Source organism: Podarcis pityusensis, assembly GCF_964106645.2.
Source record: "Podarcis pityusensis genome assembly, chromosome: 7".
Taxonomy (NCBI): domain Eukaryota; kingdom Metazoa; phylum Chordata; class Lepidosauria; order Squamata; family Lacertidae; genus Podarcis; species Podarcis pityusensis.
This window is the reverse complement of record NC_138031.1, coordinates 89994820-90020358: the sequence shown is the minus strand read 5'-3', so window position 1 is coordinate 90020358 and position 25539 is coordinate 89994820. Positions and strand designations below refer to the sequence as shown.

General features: G+C 45.9%; 1 protein-coding gene across 3 annotated transcripts in view; it reads right to left on the bottom strand.

Annotated features, from left to right (window-relative positions):
• SEMA5A (semaphorin 5A) overlaps positions 1–25539 on the bottom strand; it is a 134537-nt gene that overhangs the window by 22810 nt on the left and 86188 nt on the right. For all 3 annotated transcript variants that reach the window (XM_081012944.1, XM_081012942.1, XM_081012943.1), the window contains exons 11-15: positions 15379–15586; positions 14088–14205; positions 12007–12188; positions 11548–11691; positions 3962–4109 (exon numbers count right to left, since the gene is read on the bottom strand). In XM_081012944.1, the coding sequence (XP_080869070.1) occupies positions 3962–4109; positions 11548–11691; positions 12007–12188; positions 14088–14205; positions 15379–15586 (800 nt within the window). The remainder of the gene's footprint in view (positions 1–3961; positions 4110–11547; positions 11692–12006; positions 12189–14087; positions 14206–15378; positions 15587–25539) is intronic.

The window sequence follows — 25539 nt, the reverse complement described above, 5'->3', positions numbered from 1 at the left end:
TTAATCCAAACCGGGATCCATTCCTCGGAGTCTGACTTTTCCTGAATTCAATCATAGAAGGCCTCAACTTATAATCTCCAATTTGCTTCTGTAAAACCACAGATCTCACTTGTATTATTTTATGTTGAACAACAGCTGCATTCTCCTTCTCCTCCACCATTTGTCCTGCCAAAATGGGTTCCTGTACCAAGTCCTGAATTATTTCTGTGTTAGTGTTCGCTTTTTGACTCAAGTTGGTCACTTTCTTTTCCAAATTATCAACTTTAAAAGTCATATCATCCATCTTCTTGTGAAGCTGTCCCAGCGAACAGCTTATCTTACATAAAACAGTCACAATGGCCTCTCCTATCAACATTTTTAAATAGCCCAAGGTCGCTCTCTGGTTCCCAACCTCCTTCTCTGCAGCTGGAAATTCCCCAGTTACAGTCCTGTTACAGTTTCAAAAGCTCCCTGTAGAGGGAAACAGTCTCCACTTGTATCAGTTCTTTTAAGCACAATTTCAAACATTAAAGATAAAATTTCAGTTACTTTTCCTCTTTTTTTTAAAACGCAGAAAGGGACAATGGAAACAGTATCTTACTCTTGTTTAGCTAACTGTCAAATCCGTTCTGTCAAAAGCGCTCTCTTCAATCATCATCTGGCAGCCCGTTTCCAGGTTCAGAGCAGTGGTAATCTGATTTCTTCACTCTCTCCTGCAGGCTCACTAGATCCAAAATTTTCCCCTCTTCTCCTGCTTCCCAAGGGGGTTTTGTGACTTTAAATCGGTGGAAATTTAATCCTTTGCCAAAAACTTTCAAAGGCTTTACTTGTAACGTCTTTGCTTCAGTCTATTTACAAAAACGGAAGACGGACTTCCTGTTTATGACCTCACGCTTCAGTGCCGAATTAAAGTATTTAAAAATCCAATTTTCCGATTTACTCACGAGTAGTTGTTTGAAATCCAATTGTCCACAGGAAAAAGTCAGCGCTCTCCAGCAACAGCAATGCGGCTTCACTCCGTGAAAAAAGCAGTCGATTCAAAGCACCGCGCCACTCACCCCACGTCGCTCCGGATCCCCAAAACAGGGTTTCCCCGCGAGTAGGGGAGGCGCAAAGGTGCCAGCCGAATCCCACGTCCACAGGCTTCTCCCGCCTGTGGTTTTTAATGGGTTTCCACCTCGCCGTGGCGGTTCAGACTCTGTTTTTCGCGGAGCGAGTTCCTCCCGATCGGAGGAAATCCGCCATTGCCAGAGGCGCCAACCCGGAAGTCCTATTGGATTTTGTTGTTGTTGTTGCTCCCAGAATAGCTTTTAGAATTTTTCTTGGCACCTGTCTGTCTCGAGGGACAATGGAGTGTATCCCCAGTGTGTGTGTGTGTGTGTGTGTGTGTGTGTGTGTGTGTGTGTGAAATCACAGCACCTGCTATGGCTGCAGAAACTGGTAACTCATAACTGTTGCCTCCTGTGTTGTTTTTGCTGCATTACCAGCACTGAAGTGACCTCCCTGGGGTGCAAGACTGGGCAGTGTATATGAAAGTCCTGGGCTGCCCAGACAACAAGACCCTTCTCTTGGCCTCACTGATGTGGTCCAAAGGAAAGCAGAGCAATATGTTTGGCACCAGCTTGGCTGCAGGAATTGCCGGAAGGAGGCGTACAATACGCCATCCAACTGTCTTAGGGACTCCACTCCGAATTTGTGCAGGATTTACTCCTTAGTACTTTCTTCTCCCGAAGATTTCCCCTTAAGGCGGTGGGAAAGTGTTTAGAATGCCTCTTACATAACAGAATGGCAGCGAGGCTCCGAAAGGTTGGCTGACTCTTTTCTAGATTCCCACCCCCAAAAAGAGTTGCTTTATTGGGAAACGATGGATGCCACATCTTTTGTAAGCTCAGCCTGCCCCAATCTGGTGCCTTCCAAATGTTGTGGACTACAGTTCTATCACCTCAGGGTTCTGCTGGCTGGGACTGATGGGATTTGCAGTCCAAAACATCTGCAGGGCACCAGGTTGGCAAAGGCTGGCAAACCACTTTGTTCGAACCAGCAGCCACTGAACCACTCACATTTTACTACAAAGTCTTCTCATTTTTAGGCCCTCGGGTTAATGCTGCTCAGCACATAATCTCTGGCTTTTCCTTCTAAATATACAGTTAGCATGAACAAGCTATAACGCAGCTTCAAACGAGAGTCATAATTACAGCAGCTAAAAAGAGAAGCATTTCCCCCCTTCTACCCTGTGCACTGCCATTGACTTTTCATGGGTAAATGCCAAATCACACCCTTCAATATAAAAAGCCACGGCAGGTCAACACAGGTCTTTGCTTGCGCTGTCTTATGACATTGCGCACTCTCTCTCTCTGACCTTTTTTTTAACCATTCGGAATTAAAGGTTCTCCAAGGAAGATCAAAGTAACCCTTTCCACTCCGAAGACTGAAAGGGCACCATTCCAGAAGCCTGAATCTGCTATTCCCAGAGGCCACTGAGAAGAAGCGAGGGGATGGGGAGCAGGAGACACTGGCCTGAGACCCAGGTTGATCCCAGTTTTATTTATTTAATTTATGGGTCACACTTCAGTAAAACTACAGGGAAAACATGCAAGTGAAACAACAATGAAAACAAGGACACAGAGTAGATCAACACAGCAGTGAAACTCAACAGAGCAGATCAAACAAACATTAAATCCAGCTTGCATCCCATGCTAGAATGCCTGGACAAATGAAAACATCTTTCCCTGGTGCATCACGGTTGGCCCCAGTTGAGCCTCCCTAAGGAGGGCATTCCAGAAGCAGGGGGCCATGACCAAAAAGTCCTTCTCCTTGGTAATCACCCAGCTCGCCTCAGGTGCAAAACAGAGCCGGTGCCGAGGTCTCAGGCCACTCCAGATGTTAGAAGGAAGCGTCAGGGCTTTGTGTTTTGCCCTGAAATGGACCCGCAGCTACCAGCATTGTTTAAGAGCAGGTTTTGAATCATCAGTAATCCAGGCTGCATTCCTTGCCCTCACTCCCCTCCAGTGGGACTTTGCAGGGTGGGGGAGTCACTGGAGCAACCACAGCCCAGCTGTTAATCGTGGCTGTTATGGAGGGTGGTGCTGCGGAGAATGACCAGGCCAAATCAATGCCAGATCCTGGCTGATACAGTGATCAGCTCTAGGTTGGTCCCAGTGCCTCACCCAACAGCCAGGAGATCAGCTTAAGAGCCATGGGATCCTGGGCCAGCTCAGCCCCAACCCTCCTCCCCACCCTGGATAACCCCAGCATGTGTCCCTCCTACACAGTTGAGCAGAAAGACATCTCTGCTCAATACACATACACCGTCCAAGACAAAGGAAGTTTGGGTTGTTCTGCCAGTTGCTGCATTCTGTACCAACTGAAGTTTCTAAGAAGTCTTCAAAGGCAGCCCAACAAGCAAGGAATTGCAGTAGTTTAACCCAAGAGGTTTCCACACCTGGTCAACACAGGCCAGGCTCTGACTGTCAGTATACATCTATCTATTTATCTATCTATATATCTGTATCTATAGGTAGGTTGGTTGGTAGGTAGGTAGGTAGATATTAGGTTTCACCATTACCAGTTTATGTCAGTATCTCTGTCACAGCTTAGTATGCTACAAAATCACCTCATGAATACATATTAAGGTCATAAAAATATAAAATACCATATTTTTTGCCCTATAGGACACACTTTTTCCCCTCCAAAAATGAAGGGGAAATGTGTGTGCGTCCTATGGGGCGAATGCAGGCTTTCGCTGAAGCCTGGAGAGCGAGAGGGGTCGGTGCGCACCGACCCCTCTCGCTCTCCAGGCTTCAGGAGAGCCCCACTGCCAGCCCCGCAAGCTCAGGGGACAGCGGGTGGGGAAATATTTTTTTCCCCTTTATTTCCCCCCCCCCCAAAAAAAATCTAGGTGCGTCCTATGGGCCGGTGCGTCCTATAGGGCGAAAAATACGGTATGCATATACACATTTAGAGCAATTAATGTGTGACTCACCACGCTGCAGCCGGGACAGTCAGGGCCATTCTCACAGGTTCTGTGGCGGGCCTGGATCCCACCTCCACACTGGGATGTACAACGTTCCCAGGCACCCCAGCCAGTCCAGAACATGTGTGGAGAGCACAGCAGGTGCTCATTGCAATACCTGTGAGAAGGGAAGCAAAAGAGAAAAGAAACAGTATACCTGGTCACAGCTATTTGCATTATTTAAGAACAGGGTTTAGTGCTTTCACTATCAAGAAGGTACACATACATTTCTGAAGACCAATGTGAAGCCGAATATGATTGTGGTCTTACCATAATATTTTGTGGTAATATATAGGCCTGGTCTCTGCCTCAAAAAGGTTACATTCAGAATTTTGAAAAAAAGGGCAAAATGGAGGATGGGGAGACAAATGGTAACAATAAGGGATGCATGTGAACAAGTGTGAGTAAAAGAACCTACATACACACATGGTGGGACTGTCGTCTTTTGAGAAAACACTGTGTAGTTATTTTACATATTTTATGTGCTATAACCATAGAATCATAGAATCATAGAGCTGGAAGAGACCACAAGGGCCATCGAGTCCAACCCCCTGCCAAGCAGGAAACACCATCAGAGCACTCCTGACATATGGTTGTCAAGCCTCTGCTTAAAGACCTCCAAAGAAGGAGACTCCACCACACTCCTTGGCAGCAAATTCCACTGTCAAACAGCTCTTACTGTCAGGAAGTTCTTCCTAATGTTTAGGTGGAATCTTCTTTCTTGTAGTTTGGATCCATTGCTCCGTGTCCGCTTCTCTGGAGCAGCAGAAAACAACCTTTCTCCCTCCTCTATGTGACATCCTTTTATATATTTGAACATGGCTATCATATCACCCCTTAACCTCCTCTTCTCCAGGCTAAACATGCCCAGCTCCCTTAGCCGTTCCTCATAAGGCATCGTTTCCAGGCCTTGGACCATTTTGGTTGCCCTCCTCTGGACACGTTCCAGTTTGTCAGTGTCCTTCTTGAACTGTGGTGCCCAGAACTGGACACAGTACTCCAGGTGAGGTCTGACCAGAGCAGAATACAGTGGCACTATTACTTCCCTTGATCTAGATGCTATACTCCTATTGATGCAGCCCAGAATTGCATTGGCTTTTTTAGCTGCCGCGTCACACTGTTGGCTCATTTCAAGTTTGTGGTCAACCAAGACTCCTAGATCCTTTTCACATGTACTGCTCTCAAGCCAGGTGTCACCCATCTTGTATTTGTGCCTCTCATTTTTTTTGCCCAAGTGCAATACTTTACATTTCTCCCTGTTAAAATTCATCTTGTTTGTTTTGGCCCAGTTCTCTAATCTGTCAAGGTCGTTTTGAAGTGTGATCCTGTCCTCTGGGGTGTTAGCCACCCCTCCCAGTTTGGTGTCATCTGCAAATTTGATCAGGATGCCCTTGAGTCCATCATCCAAGTCGTTGATAAAGATGTTGAATAAGACCGGGCCCAAGACAGAACCCTGTGGCACCCCACTAGTCACTCTTCTCCAGGATGAAGAGGAACCATTGATGAGCACCCTTTGGGTTCGGTCAGTCAGCCAGTTACAAATCCACTGAGTGGTAGCATAGTCAAGACCGCATTTTACCAGCTTCTTTACAAGAATATCATGGGGCACCTTGTCAAATGCCTTGCTGAAATCAAGGTAGGCTACATCCACTGCGTTCCCTTCATCTACCAGGCTTGTAATTCGGTCAAAAAACGAGATCAGGTTAGTCTGACATGACTTATTTTTCAGAAATCCATGCTGACTATTGGTGATCACAGCATTCCTTTCTAGGTGCTCACAGACTGTTTGCTTAATGATCTGCTCCAGAATCTTCCCTGGTATTGATGTCAGACTGACTGGGCGGTAATTATTTGGGTCCTCTCTTTTCCCCTTTTTGAAAATAGGGACAACATTTGCCCTCCTCCAGTCTGCCGGGACTTCGCCTGTTCTCCAGGAATTCTCAAAGATGACTGCCAGTGGTTCTGAGATCACATCTGCCAGTTCTTTTAATACTCTTGGATGCAGTTCATCTGGCCCTGGAGACTTGAATACATCTGAACTAGCCAAGTATTCTTGTACTATCTCCTTAGTTATTCTGGGCTGTGTTTCCTCTGCTGAATCATTTGCTCCAAATTCTTCAGGTCGGGCATTGTTTTCTTTATCGGAGAAGACTGAGGCAAAGAAGGCATTGAGGAGTTCAGCCCTTTCTGTGTCCCCTGTTTGCATTTCACCATCTTCTCCTCTGAGTGACCCCACTGTTTCTTTGTTCTTCCTTTTGCTACGAACATACCCATAAAAGCCTTTTTTGTTGCTTTTAACCTCTCTAGCAAGCCTGAGTTCATTCTGTGCTTTAGCTTTTCTGACTTTGTGTCTACACGTGCTGGCTATTTGTTTGAATTCCTCTTTGGTGGTTTCCCCCCTTTTCCATTTTTTGTACACATCCTTTTTTAATCTTAACTCAGTTAAAAGTTCTTTAGATAGCCACCCTGGCTTCTTTAGGCACCTTCCATGTTTCCGTCTCATTGGTATTGCCTGACGTTGTGCTTTTACTATCTCCCTCTTAACAAACTCCCAGCCATCATGAACTCCCTTTCCTTTTAGTATTACTGTCCATGGGATCTCACCCAGCACTTCCCTAAGTTTTATGAAGTCAGCTTTCTTAAAGTCAAGAAATTGAGTCCTAGTATGCTTGGCTGCTCCTTTCCACTGTATAGTAAACTTCAGAAGAGCATGATCACTCGCGCCTAATGATCCTTCCACTTCTACCCCACTAACCAGGTCATCAACATTGGTTAGGACCAGATCTAAAATGGCTGTTCCTCTTGTTGCTTCTCCCACTTTCTGGACAATGAAGTTGTCTGCAAGGCCAGTGAGGAATCTGTTTGACCTTATGCTCTTGGCTGAGTTTGACATCCAACAAATATCCGGGTAATTGAAGTCCCCCATTACTACTATCTCCCTTCTTTTTGCATGCTTGGCCATCTGTTCCAGGAAGGCATCATCTATGTCCTCCGTTTGGCTTGGGGATCTATAGTAAACTCCCACAATGAGGTCACTGTTATTCTTCTCTCCCTTAATTTTGACCCAAATGCTCTCACTTTGGCTTTGAGGTTCTAAATCTTGGATCTCTTCGCAGGTATACACATCCCTGACATATAACGCCACTCCTCCTCCTTTCTTGTCTGGTCTGTTTCTCTGAAATAGATTGTATCCCTCCATTATTACATTCCAATCGTGGGACTTATCCCACCAGGTTTCAGTGATGCCTATTATGTCATATTTAGTTTGCTGTACCAAGAGCTCAAGCTCATCTTGTTTATTTCCCATGCTTTGCGCATTAGTGTACAGACATTGAAGTCCATTAATCATTCCCCCGTGTCTCTTATTTAAGGATTTTTTCCTCCTACCACTAGGTCTGCGTGCTGTTTGCTCCATTTGGTCTATAACATTTGGATGATCATCTTCATCAATTGATAGACTCCTACCTTCAGGAGCACTGTCTCCCTCCCCCACATTAGTCAGTTTAAAGCCCTCCTGATGAGGTTTCTGAGATTTTTGGCAAAAACATTTCTCCCAACCGTTGTGAGGTGCAGCCCATCGCTTGCCAGAAGTCCATCTTCAAGAAACTGCAGTCCGTGATCTAAGAATCCAAACCGTTCCTGTTTACACCATTTGCGAAGCCAGCTGTTCACTTCCACTATTTTTCCCTCTTTCCCTGGGCCACGTCGTTCAACTGGGAGGACAGATGAGATGACAATTTGTGCATTTAATTGCTTCAATTTCCTGCCCAGAGCCTCGTAGTCTCTTTTGATCTTCTGGAGGCTATTGCTTGCACTGTCATTGGTTCCCACATGAACCAAGAGGAAGGGTATTTGTCAGTGGGTTTTATGATTCCTTGCAGTCGTTCAGTTACATCTTGGATCTTAGCCCCAGGGAGACAGCACACTTCCCGAGACATCTTGTCAGGCCCACAGATCACTGCTTCTGTTCCCCTCAGTAGGGAATCCCCTATCACCACTACACGCCTCCTCTTAGGTTTGGTCGGGGTCCTTCCGTGAGCTGTCCGTTCCAAGGTCGCCTGCACATTCCCTGAGGACTGACTTTGCTGCTCGTCTTCATATACCTGATAACAAGGAACTTATTACCACATGTACCAGTGGTACAGTGGTACCTTGGGTTACATATGCTTCAGGTTACAGACTCCGCTAACCCAGAAATTGTGCTTCAGGTTAAGAACTTTGCTTCAGGATAAGAACAGAAATCGCGTGGCGGTGGCACGGTGGCAGCGGGAGGCTCCATTAGCTAAAGTGGTCTTCAGGTTAAGAACAGTTTCAGGTTAAGAACGGACCTCCAGAACGAATTAAGTACGTTACCAGAGGTACCACTATATTCCTGTCAGGATATATTCAAGAGACCGTGACCCATCTTGATTTAGTTCAATTTTTGCTGGTAGCAGCTAAGATCTGACTTGCTAGATTTTTGAAACATGCAAATAGACCAACGATTTTAAAAGGTTGTCTGAGTTCTAGGCTATTGCAGCTATGGAAAAGAGGGAGTCTGTTCCGCTGTCAAACAGCTCTTACTGTCAGAAAGTTCTTCCTGATGTTTAGTCAGAATCTCATGTCTTGTAACTTGAATCCATTGGTTCAAGTCCTCCCCTCCAAAGCAGGGGAAAACAAACTGGTCCATTGTCTATGCGACAGCCCTTGAGATATTTGAAGATGGCTCTCATATCTCCTCTCAGTCTCCTCTTTACAGGCTAAGCATACCGTACACAATTCCCTCCACCGTTCCTCATGAGGCTTTGTTTCCAGAACCTTTATCATCTGGATTGCACACATTCCAGCTTGTCAAAATTGACTATGAAGGCCTTTTCAGTTGTGGATTTTTCAGCTGCCAAAGTTTTTGCTGCTGTTTTTTTCCTGCTTTTTTCTATGTATTGTTGTTTGTTGTATGGCTTTTATTGTAAAGCATTGTTCTTTTCTCCTGGTGCTATGTTATGCTTTATTTTCTTATAGTTTTGTAAGTTGCTTAGATACTTTTTCTGTAGCAACCAACTTATAAAAATTAATAACATGATACCTGTCAGATGCGGGTGGTGGTTGCTCGTGAGTAACCAGGCAGGACTCCAACCTGTCTTTTACAGGTTTTATTGGTGCAAACTATTTACAGTGCAGAACCAACAAGTTCATATCCGTCTTAGTCACTTGCAGGATCTGGAAGTGGCCTCTTCTGGCTTCTCCCCAACTTAAGAACTTAGTCACCCCAAATCTCCTCCTCCCCTCCTTGCGTTTCACCCCCCTGCGCAGGCTGGGCGATGGAAGTGGCGTGTCTGCCTCCTGGCCAGCCGGGCTAGGTGAGGCGCTTGGGCTCTCAGCAGCATCTTCCAGCCCTCTCCTCGCTTGGCTGGCCCCTTCCCTTTCTGCCCACCGCTGGACGAGGAGCTGCTCCTCAGAAGCCTCATTGGCTCTCTGTATTCCCCTGCCTCCCTCCCCTGTTCCGATGGCAATCCCCTGATAATACCCAACCGAAAATTGCCCCATATCAAGCACTACACGTTCAAGGATATTGTCCCTACTGGCAGTTATGGAACTTCTCTCTCTCTCTCTCTCTCTCTCTCTCCCTCTCCCTCTCTCTCTCTCTCTCTCTCTCTCTCTCACACACACACACACACACACACACACAAGCACAGCAGACAACTCAAGCCCAGTACATGCACACGACTCTCGACTGCAGCCAGAGAGTTTGTAAAAACTGCTTTGCTTTTAATAAAACAAAACGAGACATGAAGCCAACTTCACATTTTCCTCCCAGTCAGAATGAGCCACGGCACACATGTTAAATTGCTGCACCAAGCAGACAAGCCCCAGAAGCCTCCAAGTCTCATTGTGGGGGTGAATCTGCTGGAACACAGGATTTTGAGCAAAGTCTGATTAATCCTCTTTCTGGAAGCATTTCAAGCTAGCAGGAAGTGCTTTTCCCCAGCTGCTCTTCCCCTGCCTGTTAATTTCTTCTTTTCTCAGGACCCAGAGGGCTTATGTTTTGCAGCGATTCTGCAAAACAAGCAATGCAAGGGTTTTAGATCTGTGAAACTGGAGACCTCTGCACTGACCCTGCGTCTGGAAGTGATGAGGGCAGAAGTGAGAGGGTGACATGGAAAAATTGCCAGGCCAGTGACATGACCCTTGATGCATCGACTGAGGCCATAGTCAATCTCCCCAAAGATAGCAATTGCTATTTGAAGGTGTGGAAGGGAGAGGGGGAGGAGCGACAGATGATTAAAAACATGCACACAAGCTGGTCCCTTCCCCCCAGTGACTCCAAACTCAAGCTTGTTTCCTGGAAAAGAATTCATTGTGCTCACACAGACTTCATATTTCCCTCCATAGAATGGGAACAGATGCTCGTTCTTGTGGTGACTGAGCACCTCACAAACGCAACACCAGCACACTTACAGGGTTAGGGGCAGCAATACTGGCGGTATTTGGTGATGTAGCTTAGTAATAGTTATGATGAGGCAAAAGGAATTAACTACAGTAATTATCTCCACGTGTCCCAGGGCTGGGAGAAGACTGGCAGTGACCTGCTCCCTTGCCACACCATTTACTTGCATGAGCAGTTTTTGCTTCTTTCACAGCGGTCTGGCTAGTTGCATTCTGCTTTTCATTCCACAGAACTTAGAAGATACCATCAAAGATAAAAGCCTGCTCTTTTCCACGCAGCCTGATCCTTGGCTCCCCTCCTTGGTCATTATACCGGTGGGAAGTTTCAGACTGCGCCCAGGAAAGCCCTGGAGCTTCTGAGAACTCAGCAAGAGTGGACAGCCTCCCCAAAGGGCAGCTCTTCCTGCATTATTACAGATCTTCCCTTGCAAAGCACATCTGCAAGGAAGCCTTGGGCATGTTCTGGGTTGCTTACCCTGAAAACATGCTCCAGAAGATTTTGCAATGCCCCAGATTTTTGTTTCAGATGTGCTGGGGTCCGGAAGCAGACAGGTCAAGTTGTAAAGAGTATCCTGACAGCAGGAAATTTTAAAACCTCTGCTTTAAAGTGTGATGGAGCCTGTGTGGTGGAAGCATGAGGAACCCCAGCTCTGCCAAGCTGGAAGAGGTGAGCTTTATATAGCAATTAAAATACTTTTTAAGTATAGTCTGCTTTAATGTAACATAGATTGTTAGGCAGCTACAACCTTGAAAGCATTCTCTAGAGCTTTACAGAGCCTTAGAATACTCAGTGAAGAAATCAAAAACCAGCTGGCTAACAATCCAGTGCAGAGATCATACACTTTCCCCTGAATTGCAGGTTTCGAAGGCAGTCATGTGCCAGGCTAAAGGCACTGCAGGGAGTGGCAGAACTATGTGGCAATGCTGATTTGGGGAGATCCCAACTAAGTGAAAACTGCAACTGAATTTTTATTCCCTCAGTAACTATAAGGATGCTACAAGCAGAAATAGCAGAAATAGCAGAAATTGGAGGAGCAAAGGCTGATTGACACAAAGGAGGAGAAATGAAAGAGGTTGATAGAATCAAGGAGACACCTAAAGGTTAAGTCAATGACGAGGAGAAAGCAGCTTACCTTTCTTCCCGGTTCTGTCCCACACACACACGGCCTCCATGCCGAGGGCTTGGGTTGGTGCAAGAGCGCTGGCGGACTTGGAAGCCTATCCCACAGGAAGTGCTGCAAGGGGACCAAGATGTCCAAGGAGTCCAGCCTCCATTTCTAGAAGAATAAGGGAGCAGAACTCTGAACCTACGTGGGAAACAGCTGTTTGGAAGGGATTGTGGAAATCTGGACTGAGGGGAAGGGACAGGCAAGGAAAGAGTTAAGCACCCCTTTCTCCCACTACTTCAGTGATTTTTTCTTTAAAAAATTACATCCTATACACGTCCATAGTTGACATTTTAAGGTTTATACCGAAAAGATCCTACATTTACACCTAAAACATGTATGGAGTGGCCCAAAGTGCAACATCAATACCCATTTGCAGAAAAGTTCCCCACCCCTTCAAGGTCCCCTCCTCTTTCTTTGGCTCACCTGGAGCAGTTGGCCACTTCTAGACTTGGCCCTTCACACTGCCGCCCTCCGCATTTTGGAACTGGGCTGTCACACGAGCGTTTTCTGCAGAGGCAAAAGCCCACACTGGAGCCGTCCACGTGGGAGCAAGACTTCCACTCTGACCAGGCTCCAAAATGGCCATCCACAGTCAGATTCCTTACCTAGAAAGCAAAAGGCAAAAAGACAAGCTCTGGTTGCCATAGTTAAGGTAATAATCACAGCAGACATGGAGCTCAGCTCTTGCTGAATTATACTGCTTTCATATGCTTGAATATTTCTCATTAAAAAAAAACAAAAAACACTTCTGCATTTCAAAAATTAGCATGCCTGGGGAAAAGGGCTTTATTTCCCTGATGTGACAGCTTTCCATACGCAGGGAGTTTTTGCATATGGGGAAAATTTAAACATGGGACTTCCTCACTTTCATCATGAAGTGATACAGTCCTATGAGGACTGTACTATGATGCGATTCTGCTGGCAATGTGTGTCAATCGCTGTCATTTTACCATTTCCTCAAAATTCTAGACCAAAAGGCTTTCTCCATCTTTTCTACAAAAGGGGAAATTATCTCATTGCACACAAGACATTTTTCATTATGCATGTTGAGTATTTTTGCCTCTTCAAGACCCAGCATGTACAACTGGAGCTGCTGGATCATGGCCACAGTGTGCCCAAAACTTATTACCAGCTGTCTCACATACCAGCAGTCTCTTAGCAGAGGCAGCCAGGGTTCATCAAGCCATTCAACACCCCGAACAGCTGTGCTATATGCAGCAATCTGCAGATACTATGATTGTGTATCAAAAAGACTGGCTTCCTGCTGCCATCAACATTACCTTAGGTTCTTCGGGGAAACTGTTCAGTTCACAGTTTTGCAATTCAGTTCATACATATAGACCAAAAATAAATTGAAGTAGATACTCGGTGCATTGAGTTGAAACACAGGCTTAAAAATAAATAGGCTGAAAGTAGACAGCCATTTTAAGTGTTGTGGAAGTTGTTTCAATACACAATCTCTACCTTAAAAACCAAACACTTATTGAAGGCAGTGAATGCATGTCAGAAACCCTTCAACCACCCAACAGCATGCCTGTCTCCCTTCATTGATAGTCCACTAGCTGTAATCATTGATGATATATGATTATGTGAATGACATTGGTCACCAGTGCAACATACCTCAAGCTTAGAGAAAAGCAGCATATCCAACTAGCATTGACACAGATAAAAGGCTATCATGCAGTGCAAAGGTGTAAGAATGAAAGAAAATTAGTCTGGGCTCAACAAACCCATCAGGCAGATCACCGGGAGCAAGTGTGACATTACCAAGTCCCATGAGCAAGTTAAACAAGGCTGGGAGCAACAGGCTCAAGAGTCCTCCAGCCTTCCTCCCATTTGCCTGGCCTGGCATTCCTGCCTCTCCAACCCACAGCCCTCTGGGGCCAGCTTACAGCATCACTTGTCACTGGGCCCCATGGGAGGCTTCCTGGCAGTCTTCCTCTTTATCAACCTCTCCTTTCACGGAGCCCCTTTTCCTCAGACTCGGGCTCGCCTACCTAACTTGCTAGATTTTGACTGCTCAGCCCCCTGCTTCCTGTCTGAACTCTTCTGCCTCAAGACTCCCTTCTTCCCACTCTGCTCCAAACCTGCATTTCCCTGAGTGCCCTGCAGCACAGCCTTGGATTCCTTCCCACTTCCTGCCAACAGCACACATCTCTTGGGATGTCCCAATCCCTGTGCGAGGCTTCCGCAGCCAGCCTGACGTTCCACTTCTCTGCAACAACTGCAATTGCCAGCATCCTACAGCTGCAACAGACAGATCTTCTCTTGTTATGCACGTGAGACTGTTGGTGGATAACTTAATGACTCAGACATACAAATCATGCTGCGTAACAGCTTGCAGAGGAAAGAAGAAAGGTTCAGCCTGTAGCTCAGATCAGAGAGACAAGAAGGCTTGAACTGACATTATTTGTGCATAATCACTTCCTTGACCCAAATACTCAGACTTACTTCTGCGGGAATCACTTGGACTCAGGGAAAAGAAGAATCTGAATTGAACTTACTGGACACAATGAGATGCTTTGCTCCCACTGACTCATACTCAGGCTTTCTTCCAGTGGTGTGCACTTCTTGAGCACCAGGTCCCAGCCACAGTAAGGATCCTGGGATCCAACACATGCGCTGGAAACACAAACCCAAAACATCAGACTGCAGTATAATCGTGCACCAGGAAGGGCTTCAAGTGGGTCCACGCTCAAGAAGGCATGTGCTGTAGAGGGGCACAGAGGACTTGTCAACCTGGGAAGGGAGCCCATCTAGGAGAAGGAAAACTCTGATCCTAAATCTCTGCTGCCTTGTGACTATATTCATTCATGAGAAAGGCTTTGGGAGTAGACCGTGAGGAAAAACCTGTACCACCTGCCTTGTGGGACACATTAAGGAGAAGAAAAGGCTCAGAGTGAACCCTGCACAAATCCAGAGTGGAGTCCTGAAGGCAGCTGGGTGGCGCCTTGTACACCCCCTTCCGGCAACTCCTGCAGCCTTTTGCTCTGCTTCCGTCTGGACATCAGCAAGGCTGAGAGAGGGGTCTTGTCATCTGGGCAGCCCAGGACCTTCATACATGCTGCCCAGCCTTGCACCCCCGAGGTCACTTCAGTGCTGCTAACACAGCAGTTTGACTTTACCCCCGGAGGAGCACTCCATTGTCCCTCGAGACAGATGGATACCAACAACCTGTGCTTGAGAAAGAGCTGCTGTTTCTAGCAAAAGACCTATCACACTTGACAAGTAGGGCAGAGTAGGAGGGAGAATTCTAGCCCTTCCCCAGCTCTCCTCCCCATTCCAGAGAGGTCTCAGAGGTTGAATATCCCTACAGATAATCTCCATTTGTTGGAGCAATTAATAGTTTTCTGGAGATGTTCTACTTTGTCCCAAAAGGAAAAGCACTGTAGATTATATTACTGAGATTAGATAATTATTAAACCCTTTAATTGGAATATTAAACAACTAAAGCTTCAGCTGATTAATTGATAGGAGGCTATTTTGGATGGGTGCAATGGACCTCAACTGTCCTTGAGCACATGTGCAAACCAGAGAAACTGTGGCAACCATGCACATACCACAACTACATGCACATACCACACCACTTTCTCCTCAGCTAGCAGTAAGTCTTCCCCCCCCCCAAACTCTTTATTTTGGAGGAACCCCACCCCCCATTCAATTAATAGATTAAGTGGAAGTTGAATGATCAACTAAAATTCTTTAGGATTGGCTGGTGGCCCCAACAGTAATGCGTTTCTACAAATCCCTGATATCTTTGAATTCTGCACTTCTCACAGTCAGCCAGCCAGATACCTGTGTGTTTTGTAAAACAGACATCTCTTCAGTGGGATCTTCACCACACTTCTCTGAAGGCCCACATACAGAGCACTCTGGCTGTGTAAAATCTGCAGACTCCTGATGGGCTCCCACTGCTTCTTTGGGAATATGTCAATCTCCTCCAGCAAGCAGCTGCTCGATGTTTGATTAACTGGAGCAAGTACTTTCTTAATAGTGCCATGATCTGTAACGGCAAGAGAAGGGAGTTATTTGTGAAAACAATGATGCAAGTAGAGGATGCATGCATTCCTTGCAACTCAAAGGAGACCTACGTTGCATGAAACCAACTGACACTGAATTGGCCAAATGGCCCATCTTGCAAGGTGTTGTGTAATCTGACTGGAAACAGCTCTCCAGGATTTGGACTTTTAGGCAGATTTCACTCCCAGTTCTGTGGCTTACCGGTGCTAATTTAAGATGGATGGAGATGATGGGAGCCATAATCCAACAACATCTGGGGATCCAAGGTTGAAGAACACTGTTTCAGGTGATCTAGCAGTGAATTATTGCATCCTCACATATGCAATAATTGCTGCGCTGCGCAGGAGTGTAACTGTGCTCCAGCGCACTGATTGGCAACTAGTTTCAACCCAGGGCCTCTTAGAAGAAGGGATGGGCAATGGCTGACCAGGGTACTGCCCCAACTGGACAACCAGTAAATCTCACTCCTATGGCCACTATTCAATCCTTATTCTCCTCTTGCCTTAGGCTTCCAGTTGCTGATCCATGGAGTGGTGAACCTGCAGCACGGGTGCCACAAGTGATACTGGTATCATAGAATTGTAGAGTTCCAACTATAGAGTTGGAAGGGACCCCAAGGGTCATCTAGTCCAACCCTCTGAAATACAGGAATCTTTTGCCCAATGTGGGGCTCGAACCCATGACCCTGAGATGAAGAGTCTTTTGCCCCACTGGCTGAGCTATCCCGGCTGTGACAGAATCAGACCTGCACTTCTGCCTGCTTCTCCTGATGGATGCTCTCTAGAGCAACAGACTACAGGCAAAATCACCTCAAGGCATTGAAATGATTCAGTGTACACTAAAGTATGCGTTAGAATGCCACTCTCCCACCCTTTGGACCAGCAGCACACTTGACCAAAAGGTTAATCACAACTCTTGTTTGGAGTTCCTCTGGGCAGCCAGCCACTTTCCCTTCACACAAAACAAGACCAGGAATGCAATACATGTGCAGAGAGACCCCTGAACCGTGCAACGGACTCCTGTGTGCTCCTCCCGTGGCACAAGGGCAGCCAGCCATTCTAGGGAAGGGAGGCCTGAGAGCATCTCCTGTCCAGCGCCTCTTGTTGCCCAGTTAGGCCTGCAATTGTTGGATAAAATACCATGGGAATCATCTAGTACAGTGAACAGAGACATAGACATAGATTAACTCCCACTCTTCTCTTTCCCAGCGCTTCCTTTGTATTGTGTGGAGGCCTAGATACCTAAGCTTAAGTCAAGGAAACATTCTGTTTGTTCTAATATCCCATTCTGTTCATTTCTGTTTCTGTAATTATTACCATAGATCATATTCTGTCTGGGGCTTGGAGGGAAAACTGCACTTTTTATGATTTTTCGATCGCTCAGATATGCTATCCTTAGACTATTACAAAGGAAAAGTTAATTTAAAATTAAATCAAAATGTAACACTGTGAAGATTAAATCTTCGTCAAGAAAATGCAACAGGTCTGGGCTGGAAGCAAAGTCATGAAGAAACACTGGAGTTCAGAGCCAGGGATTTTAGCAGCAGCCACAAATAGGTGCAAGGTCAGCACACGATATCTAAAAATGGAAGGCAGGATGGGAGGCATTCAGACACACACCAAAAGTGTCCAGAGTTAGAAAGCATCTTCTTGACTTTTCCTCTGTATTAAATGTCTGGTAAGCTTTTGTCAACAGACCAATGAAGGTAGATGCTGTGGGGGTTTCTAGCTCTGAAAAATGTACCTTTCTTTTTCTTCTTCTTCTTCTTAATAATAATAATAATAATAATAATAATAATAATATTTTATTTGTATCCTGCCCTCCCTTGCCGGAGCTGGGCTCAGAGCGGCTAACATCATATTATTAACACAATATACATAAAAACAAGCAATCAATTGATTAAAATGCATCCCAAAATTAATTCAAATAAATTAAAATTAAAATCAAACTAAACAAATGGCAGTCCTCAGGTTAAATTGAAAGCGGTTAATTCTCACCAGGACCAACTGTTTCCACTGATATTATAAGGACCTGTGAGCGGGCTGGGAAACCTCCTTCGTGCTTGTTCTTATACAAAGAGAAAATGAGTCAGACTGAACCCTGACCATAGGCCTGGCAGAACAGCTCTGTCTTGCAGGCCCTGCGAAAAGATGTCAAATCTCGCAGGGCCCTGGTCTCTTTGGAGCGAGCATTCCACCAGGCCGGGGCCATGACTGAAAAGGCGCTGGCTCTGGTCGAGGCCAGTCTGACCACCCTGGGGCCCGGGATCTTCAGGGTGTTATTAGCAGACCGTAGGGTCCTCCGTGGGACATACCAGGAGAGGCAGTCCCGTAGGTATGAGGGTCCTAGGCCGTATAGGGCAGGCTTCCTCAACCTTGGCCCTCCAGATGTTTTTGGCCTACAACTCCCATGATCCCTAGCTAGCAGGACCAGTGGTCAGGGATGATGGGAATTGTAGTCTCAAAACATCTGGAGGGCCGAGGTTGAGGAAGCCTGGTATAGGGCTTTAAAGATTAAAACCAGCACCTTAAACCTGACCCCATACTCCACCAGGAAACAGTGTAGCTGGTGTAGCACCGGGTGAATGTGATCCTGCGGCGAAGACCCCGTAAGGAGTCTTGCTGCGGCATTCTGCACCCGCTGGAGTTTCTGGGTCAGTCTCAAGGGCAGTTCCACGTAGAGCGAGTTACAATAATCCAGTCTGGAGGTGACCGTTGCGTGGATCACAGTGGCGAGGTCAGGGCGAGAGAGGTAAGGAGCCAACTGCTTAGCTTGGCGGAGATGGAAAAATGCCGCCTTTGTTGTAGCTGCAATCTGCGCCTCCATGGAAAGGGAGGCATCAAAGATTACACCAAACTCTTGACGGAAGGTGCTGGCACTAGTTGTGCCCCCGGCAAGGGATAGGAGTTGGCCCCCCAAGCCCATACCATCTCGACCGAGCCAAAGGACCTCTGTCTTCAAAGGATTTAACTTCAACCGGATCCCATGCAGCCATTCAGCCACGGCTTCCAGTCATCTGAACAGCGTCGTCGTCGCCGCCGCCTCCTCCTCTTAAAACAGCTCTATGTAGCCACTTAGTCTGGCCTCCGCTATTGCTCTCTTTCCCCACAACACATTGTATCATAAGTGTCTGGTGCTGTTAACAGGGAAGTTTATAGAGGGAGAATGCTACAAGTCTATATATAGTCTCGGAGGCTAATCAGATACAGTGGTGCCCCGCAAGACGAATGCCTCGCAATACGGAAAACCCGCTAGACGAAAGGGTTTTCCGTTTTGGAGGTGCTTCGCAAAACAAATTTCCTATGTGCTTGCTTCGCAAGACGAAAATGTCTTGCGAGTTCCTGCGGGGGTTTTTTCCTTCCCCCCCCCTTTCCCCCAAGCCGCTAAACCGCTTATCAGCTGATGGCTAAGCCGCTTATCAGCTGATCTTTAAGCCGCTTATCAGCTGATCTTTAAGCCGGCTAAGCCGCTAAGCCGCTAAACCTCTAATGGGCTTGCTTCGCAAGACGAAAAAACCCGCAAGACGAAGAGACTCGCGGAACGGATTCTTTTCGTCTTGCGAGGCACCACTGTATAATCTTTGTCAATTTCACTCCTGCAGCAAAGGTTCTTGCCAGTTTCACTGCTGCTCTTTTCAGCCTTTGCAATGGGACTCGATAATGTGCAGCTGGCACTGAATTATCCAGGGCTAGCAGCTAGGTACACAAGCCTTTGTTCGAGACAGCGAAGGCGGGAGACAGGCGTGTACATATTCTGTGGACAGAACTGAAAACAGCACCAAACCTCTGAGGAAACCAGGGGCCAAAGTTCCACATATCTCTGCCTGGATCCAAAAAGTGATGAGTGGAAGGAAATGGTGCTCTTTTGCAAACGTGCTAAGATAAGAGAGAGGACGCCACACTAACTATAAGGGGTAGGCTCTATAGCAATCCTCTTGTGAAAGGAGAACATGGATTTAGTTTTCCTCTTCTCATTCAGTGCTCTGAACAGCTCTTCCACACAAGGAAGAAGGGCATTTTGGGATCCATCCCTCACTGCAGTTCCCTTGCTTGTTGCAACCTTCCATGGGTCTCCACTTGCACACATTACAAGCTGGATCCTGAACACAAACTGGTTCTGACCTGATCTTCTAAAGAGAGAATTCTGAGTCTTCTGCTATGATGCCATAGAAATTAAATCTGATGAGGACAGGAATGTTAGCATTGCAGCTGTACTGCTGCTGTAACCAGTTAATACCGAGAGTATTTCAGATGTAGTAATAGTCCCTTAGAAAGAGCTAATATGAAATATTTCAGTTAATTTCTTTCCTTATGCAACAGCATCAGGCCAGAGAAGCTGCGGTGAAGGAGGAGTAGAATTTGCAGTCTAGGAGCATCAGTCTGGAATGGCTGTGTGCAATCCTTTAACCACCAACCGTTTCCCCTCTGCACCTCCCCAGCTCCACTTATAAAGCAAGCTTACTTGTGGGTGTCCTGGCTGGAGGGGCAAAGGTGTGGGGGAGGAAAAGTGGCTGATGAGAGAAGTAGGCAGAGAAAGATTTATGCACGTGATGATCCATTAAAAATGTGCAGATAAGTGAATTCATTTGCAAACTCCTCAGATACATTAAAAGGCACCATCCAAAATGATAATTCATTTGAGTTCCTTGAGTCTATCTTGAGGACGCCATGAGACAATCTGCTGTACATTTTCAGAATCAAGTAAGTATTTTGACAATTGCTTGTCATGCTGTCCAAATGCTTATTCTACAGCAATAGGATAATTATGGTTATCTTTTCACATCCCTCTGAATGAGACTTCTCTCATTCAGCCTTGTCCTTTTCAGACTTGTGCTTTTAATGGCTTCATCTCTACACCCGGTGATTATTCAAAAGAAAAGGCTGTGCCCTAGTCAAAACAAAGAGTTTTGATGAAGAACAAAAGAATCAGGGAACAAAAAATTCTGTTTTCCTAACCCCTCTATCATGAGACAAACCTGTTTCTGAATGGGATGTGACTGCCTGGGTTTCCTCCCCCAAATCAGGCAATGCCCATGCTCCTGAAACAAAAGCCAGGCCAAGCCCCACATCACACATACCTAAGGACACCTCCCTCTTCTGGCGTACTATATCAGGCCTCCTGGAGAATGATCGCAACGTGCCAGTCTGCGCTATCAAACCTCTTGAATGGATGCAGTCCTATCACTCACTCGATCGAGACCAGGATGCTGAGTCCAATCAGCTAACAGTATCCCCAGAAAATTTACCAGCCTGGCTTCCAGTAACTATAAATGAGGTCAAAAACCTCATTATGCAGCTAAAAAACAATAAAGCACCAGGCATTGATCACTTGCCTCCAGAACTATTGAAATCCAATATTGATTGGTGGGCACCCCTGCTTGTGGTAATCTTCTCACTTATTGGCTCATCTGGTCTACTCCCAGATGCCTGGACCACAGCGGTATATTCAAAAAGGGCCTCACATCTGATCTGGCTAGCTACAGACCAATCAGTTTGTTACCTATAACTAGTAAACTATATGCAAAGCACTTCTATAACAAACTAGCCGACTGGATAGACGATGAGGCTATTCTCACCGAAGAGCAAGCAGGATTTAGGCAGGGCAGATCCACTCTAGATCATTGCTTTGTTCTAGAACATCTCATAGACAAGTAAGCTAAGAAACCACGTGGTGTGCTTTACGCTGTTTTCATCAATTTGAAAGCTGCATTTGACTCAATTTCGCGAATAAGACTCTGGGATAAGCTGAACTCCTCAAGTATAGACAAAAGACTACTGTACTTGATCAAATGCTTATATGAAGATACAGTGTTGAAAGTGTGCTGCTCCACAAATGGACAACTTACAGCATCTATACAAGCCACAAAGGGAGTCAAGCAAGGCTGTATCCTAGCCCCGGCACTGTTCAACTTGTATATAAATGACATTGTCCAGTGTCTAACATCTCCACCCCTAAATTGGCCACAAAACCCATCTCAATACTATTATATGCAAATGATGCGGTTCTTCTATCCCAAACAAAAGTAGGCCTAAAAAGACTAATCAGAGCATTTTCAGGATATTTCCAGAGAGAACAGCTGGCCGTGAATTATCGTATTTTTCGACCTATAAGACGCACCGTATTTTTCGCTCTATAAGTCGCACCAGACCATAAGACGCACCTAGTTTTTGGAGGAGGACAACAAGAAAAAAAATATTCTGAATCCCATAAGCCAGGACAGCAAGCGGGATCGCAGCTCAGTGATCCCGCTTGCTGTCCTGGCTTATGGGATAGCTGCGCGCAGCCTCTCCCGGGCAGTGGCATGAATTCTCCCCCCTGCCCGGGAGAGGCTGCGAGCGGCTAAGGCTCCCCCAAGAGCCACACTCCCTTTAAAGAGTGCGTGAAGCGTGTGTGCGGCTCTTTAAAGGGAGCACTAAGCAGAGCCTCCCGCCTGCATTTGCTCCATAAGATGCACACACATTTCCCCTTACTTTTTAGGAGGGGAAAAGTGCATCTTATAGAGCGAAAAATACGATACAAGAAAACAAAAGTCATGGTTTTCTGAAGAAACTATAGGGCCCATAGATGGCGCATGGACAACCAGCTAATTGAACAGGTCAAAGTTTTCAAATATCTTGGCCTTATTTTCCAGTCTACAGGGTCATGGGGAGCACACCAGAAATGTGCAAAGGAAAAAGCATCCCAAAGCGCCAAAATTCTGACACGCTTTTTCCACACAAAATGTGGTAAACATATACTCTCAGTCCTGGAAGTGTTCCAAGCTAAACCCCTAGCACAATTGTTACATGGGGCTCAGATCTGGAAAGGCACTCACCTTCCATCTACGGAAGCTGTCCAATCAAAGTTCTTAAGGCAAATTTTCTCTGTACCACCCTGTGCCCCAAGCACATCATTGCGCACAGAGGCTAATCTTCCCTCAGTAGAATTATGGATCTGGCCTAGGACACTTAACTCTTGGCTTCACCTAAATTCAAATCCCCCCAGTCTAATATCCCTAGTGCTGCAAGATTGTCACAAGAGCGCCTGGACTAAAATTGTCTATCAAAAACTTCACTCTTGTGGTTTATCACCACAACAGCTACTCACTTTGGGTTTTAGTAAAGCAAACAGTCTAATTTGTCAATGCCTAAATGATATCGAGTGCCAGAACAACTTGGCCTCAATAAGGAAATTTTGCCCATGGTATGCCTATTTTCCACCTTCCTTCCTATTTTGCCTCTCTGGCACCTGCATAACCTATCTGCATAACCTAGCAATTCTAAAATATAGACACACTTTTACTCTCACAAGATTGAATGTATTGCCCTTGGCTGTACTTGAGGGACGATTCCAACAGATTCCACATGAAAAACTCTTATGTCCCTGTGGAGATGGCAGTCCCGAGTTGGTGGCGCGTGCCCTTCTGGCTTGCACTCTTGATTAAGACTTGAGGAATGAGATTATCACCCCTCTTTTATTGTCCATTCTAGGTCGCTCAAGCACTGCCACAGGGTCCTTTCTCTTGGCAGATCAAGATGAGCAGGTGATAGCAAAGGTTGTAAGGTTTTTAGCTGGGGCACTCAGAATAGGATCCACTATTTGACTATTGATTCAAAACCCTAAAATGTATTTTAGATAACTGACTTTTTATTTCTATTCTTTGTATATTGTATTGTTGTTTTATTGCTATGGCCAATAGCTGACACAAATAAAGATTCATTCATTCATACCCCAGAAGCTTTTGCTCCTTACAGCCTTCTAAAACAGGTTGCTAGAAGCAAGCAGCCAAGTGGGGGCCCTTTCTTGATTGATTCTGTCCTTCTACAGTACCGAGGGAGAAGGCATTTTAAGACTGGTTAGGGTAAGGCAGAGGGAGCCAATGTGATACCTTCAAGACATTATTGGACTCCAGTTTCCACATCTTCCCCAGCCAGCATACTCAATGCCCAGGGAAGACGTGAGCTATGGTCCAACAATATCTGGAGGGCCCCACACTGGGGTATGGCAAGGGGATAATGACCTCTGTGACACTGAGGTATTCCTCCAAAAGAAACCTTCTCCCTGCAAATAATGGGCTTTGGCAAGACAAGGTGCAGCCTGTTCGTCTTCTGCTGCCAACCACAGATACTGGGCCCTTTGCCCATTCCCCAAACCACATGAGAGCCACTGTCCCATGGGGCTTCCATGGGGCTGGGATAATATTCAAGTGACCCAAACACATAGACATGAACGGACGCCATAGTGACTTTAGCTTCCTATGGAGTTTCTGAACAGTACTCACACACTGTCCAGCTATGCCATGTTTAAAACTGCTTTTAATACTTCCTTCATTTTCAAATGTGATTTGCTCAGTGGCCCAGGAGGTCTCGGGTGAGAAACACTGGACCAGAGGGTATGAGCACAAAGTGCTGTTTTGTAGCCATGCCATGTATACTGAAGCAGAAAGAAAGAGGGTGCAACTCCACAAAGGGCTGATGCAGGAATATATACTGATGCTTCAAAAGTAATTACTATGCACCTTTATGGAAAACTGGAGACTACAGGATAAATCTCTACAAGAAAATGTGATACTTAATTTTCTTATTTTAAAAAATCCTACGAGACTGTATTTGAGCACTTGGAAGGAGAGGGAGAGAGCGAGTGAGGAACAAGGCAAGACAGATAGAAATAGAGAAACCGCTAGTAGTGGCTCTTTCAAGATTTTTGTCAGCTCAAAGGTTCACTTCTGGTTCCTGCCCTGAGACCACACACAGACTAGAAACATCCCTGATCCACATATCCAGACTTGCACATGAACTTACGGTAAGTATGCACAGCCCAAGCACAGAGAGATTTATTCTGCTGGGCTGCGTGATTAATTGCTAATGGGCCAAGGCACAGATTTATATAGCATAGCAAACAAGTACAGTGGTACCTCTGGTTACGTATTTAATTTGTTTCGGAGGTCCGTTCTTAACCTGAAACTGTTCTTAACCTGAAGCACCACTTTAGCTAATGGGGCCTCCCGCTGCTGCCGCGTGATTTCTGTTCTCATCCTGAAGCAAAGTTCTTAACCCGAGGTACTACTTCCAGGTTAGTGGAGTCTGTAACCTGAAGTGTTTGTAACCTAAAGCATCTGTAACCCGAGGTACCACTGTATATGTATTTGTGGCTGCAGAGGTGAACAATGGGAACCTGTCTCATTTTACCTAAGTCTGGCACTAACACCTTCCAAGCTTACCTCTTCAGGGTTAATTTCTCTTTTTTTGCTGCAACTCCCAGCCCCCCCCCCCCCGACCATTAGCCATGCTGGCTGGGGCTGATAATGGGAGCCACAGTCCAACAACAACTGGAGGGGAAGGTGTTGGCTACAGAGGCAGTTTTAGCTCAACAACTTTGGGTCAGGGAACATTCCTATATGATACAATGGATGAACATTCTTGAGCTCTGTCTGCAATTAACAGCAGCCAAGTTGAAAGAAATCCACATAATTACAACCTTGCTGCTAAAAAGACTTCTGCTACAGACACACTTTCCCAGCTAAACACTTGCTGTGCAGCTCACTGTTGTTAGCTATAAATAAAAATGAATGGAGGGAGAAGTTTTGTACACTACAGTGGTACCTCGGGTTACATATGCTTCAGGTTACAGACTCCGCTAACCCAGAAACAGTACCTCAGGTTAAGAACTTTGCTTCAGGATGAGAACAGAAATCGTGCTCCGGCGGCACGGCAGCAGCAGGAAGCCCCATTAGCGAAAGTGGTGCTTCAGGTTAAGAACGGACCTCTGGAACAAATTAAGTACGTGACCAGAGGTACCACTGCATTAAGTGTTTTTAAAATCTTCAGAACTCAAAAGACATACAAAATATCATCAGTTGCATCTGAGTAATTTCTGTCTCTTAGCTTTTTCCTGGCTCCTACTGCATCCCTTGGCCCTGTTTCACTTGCTTCCTTTGCTTCCCATACTATTTAATGT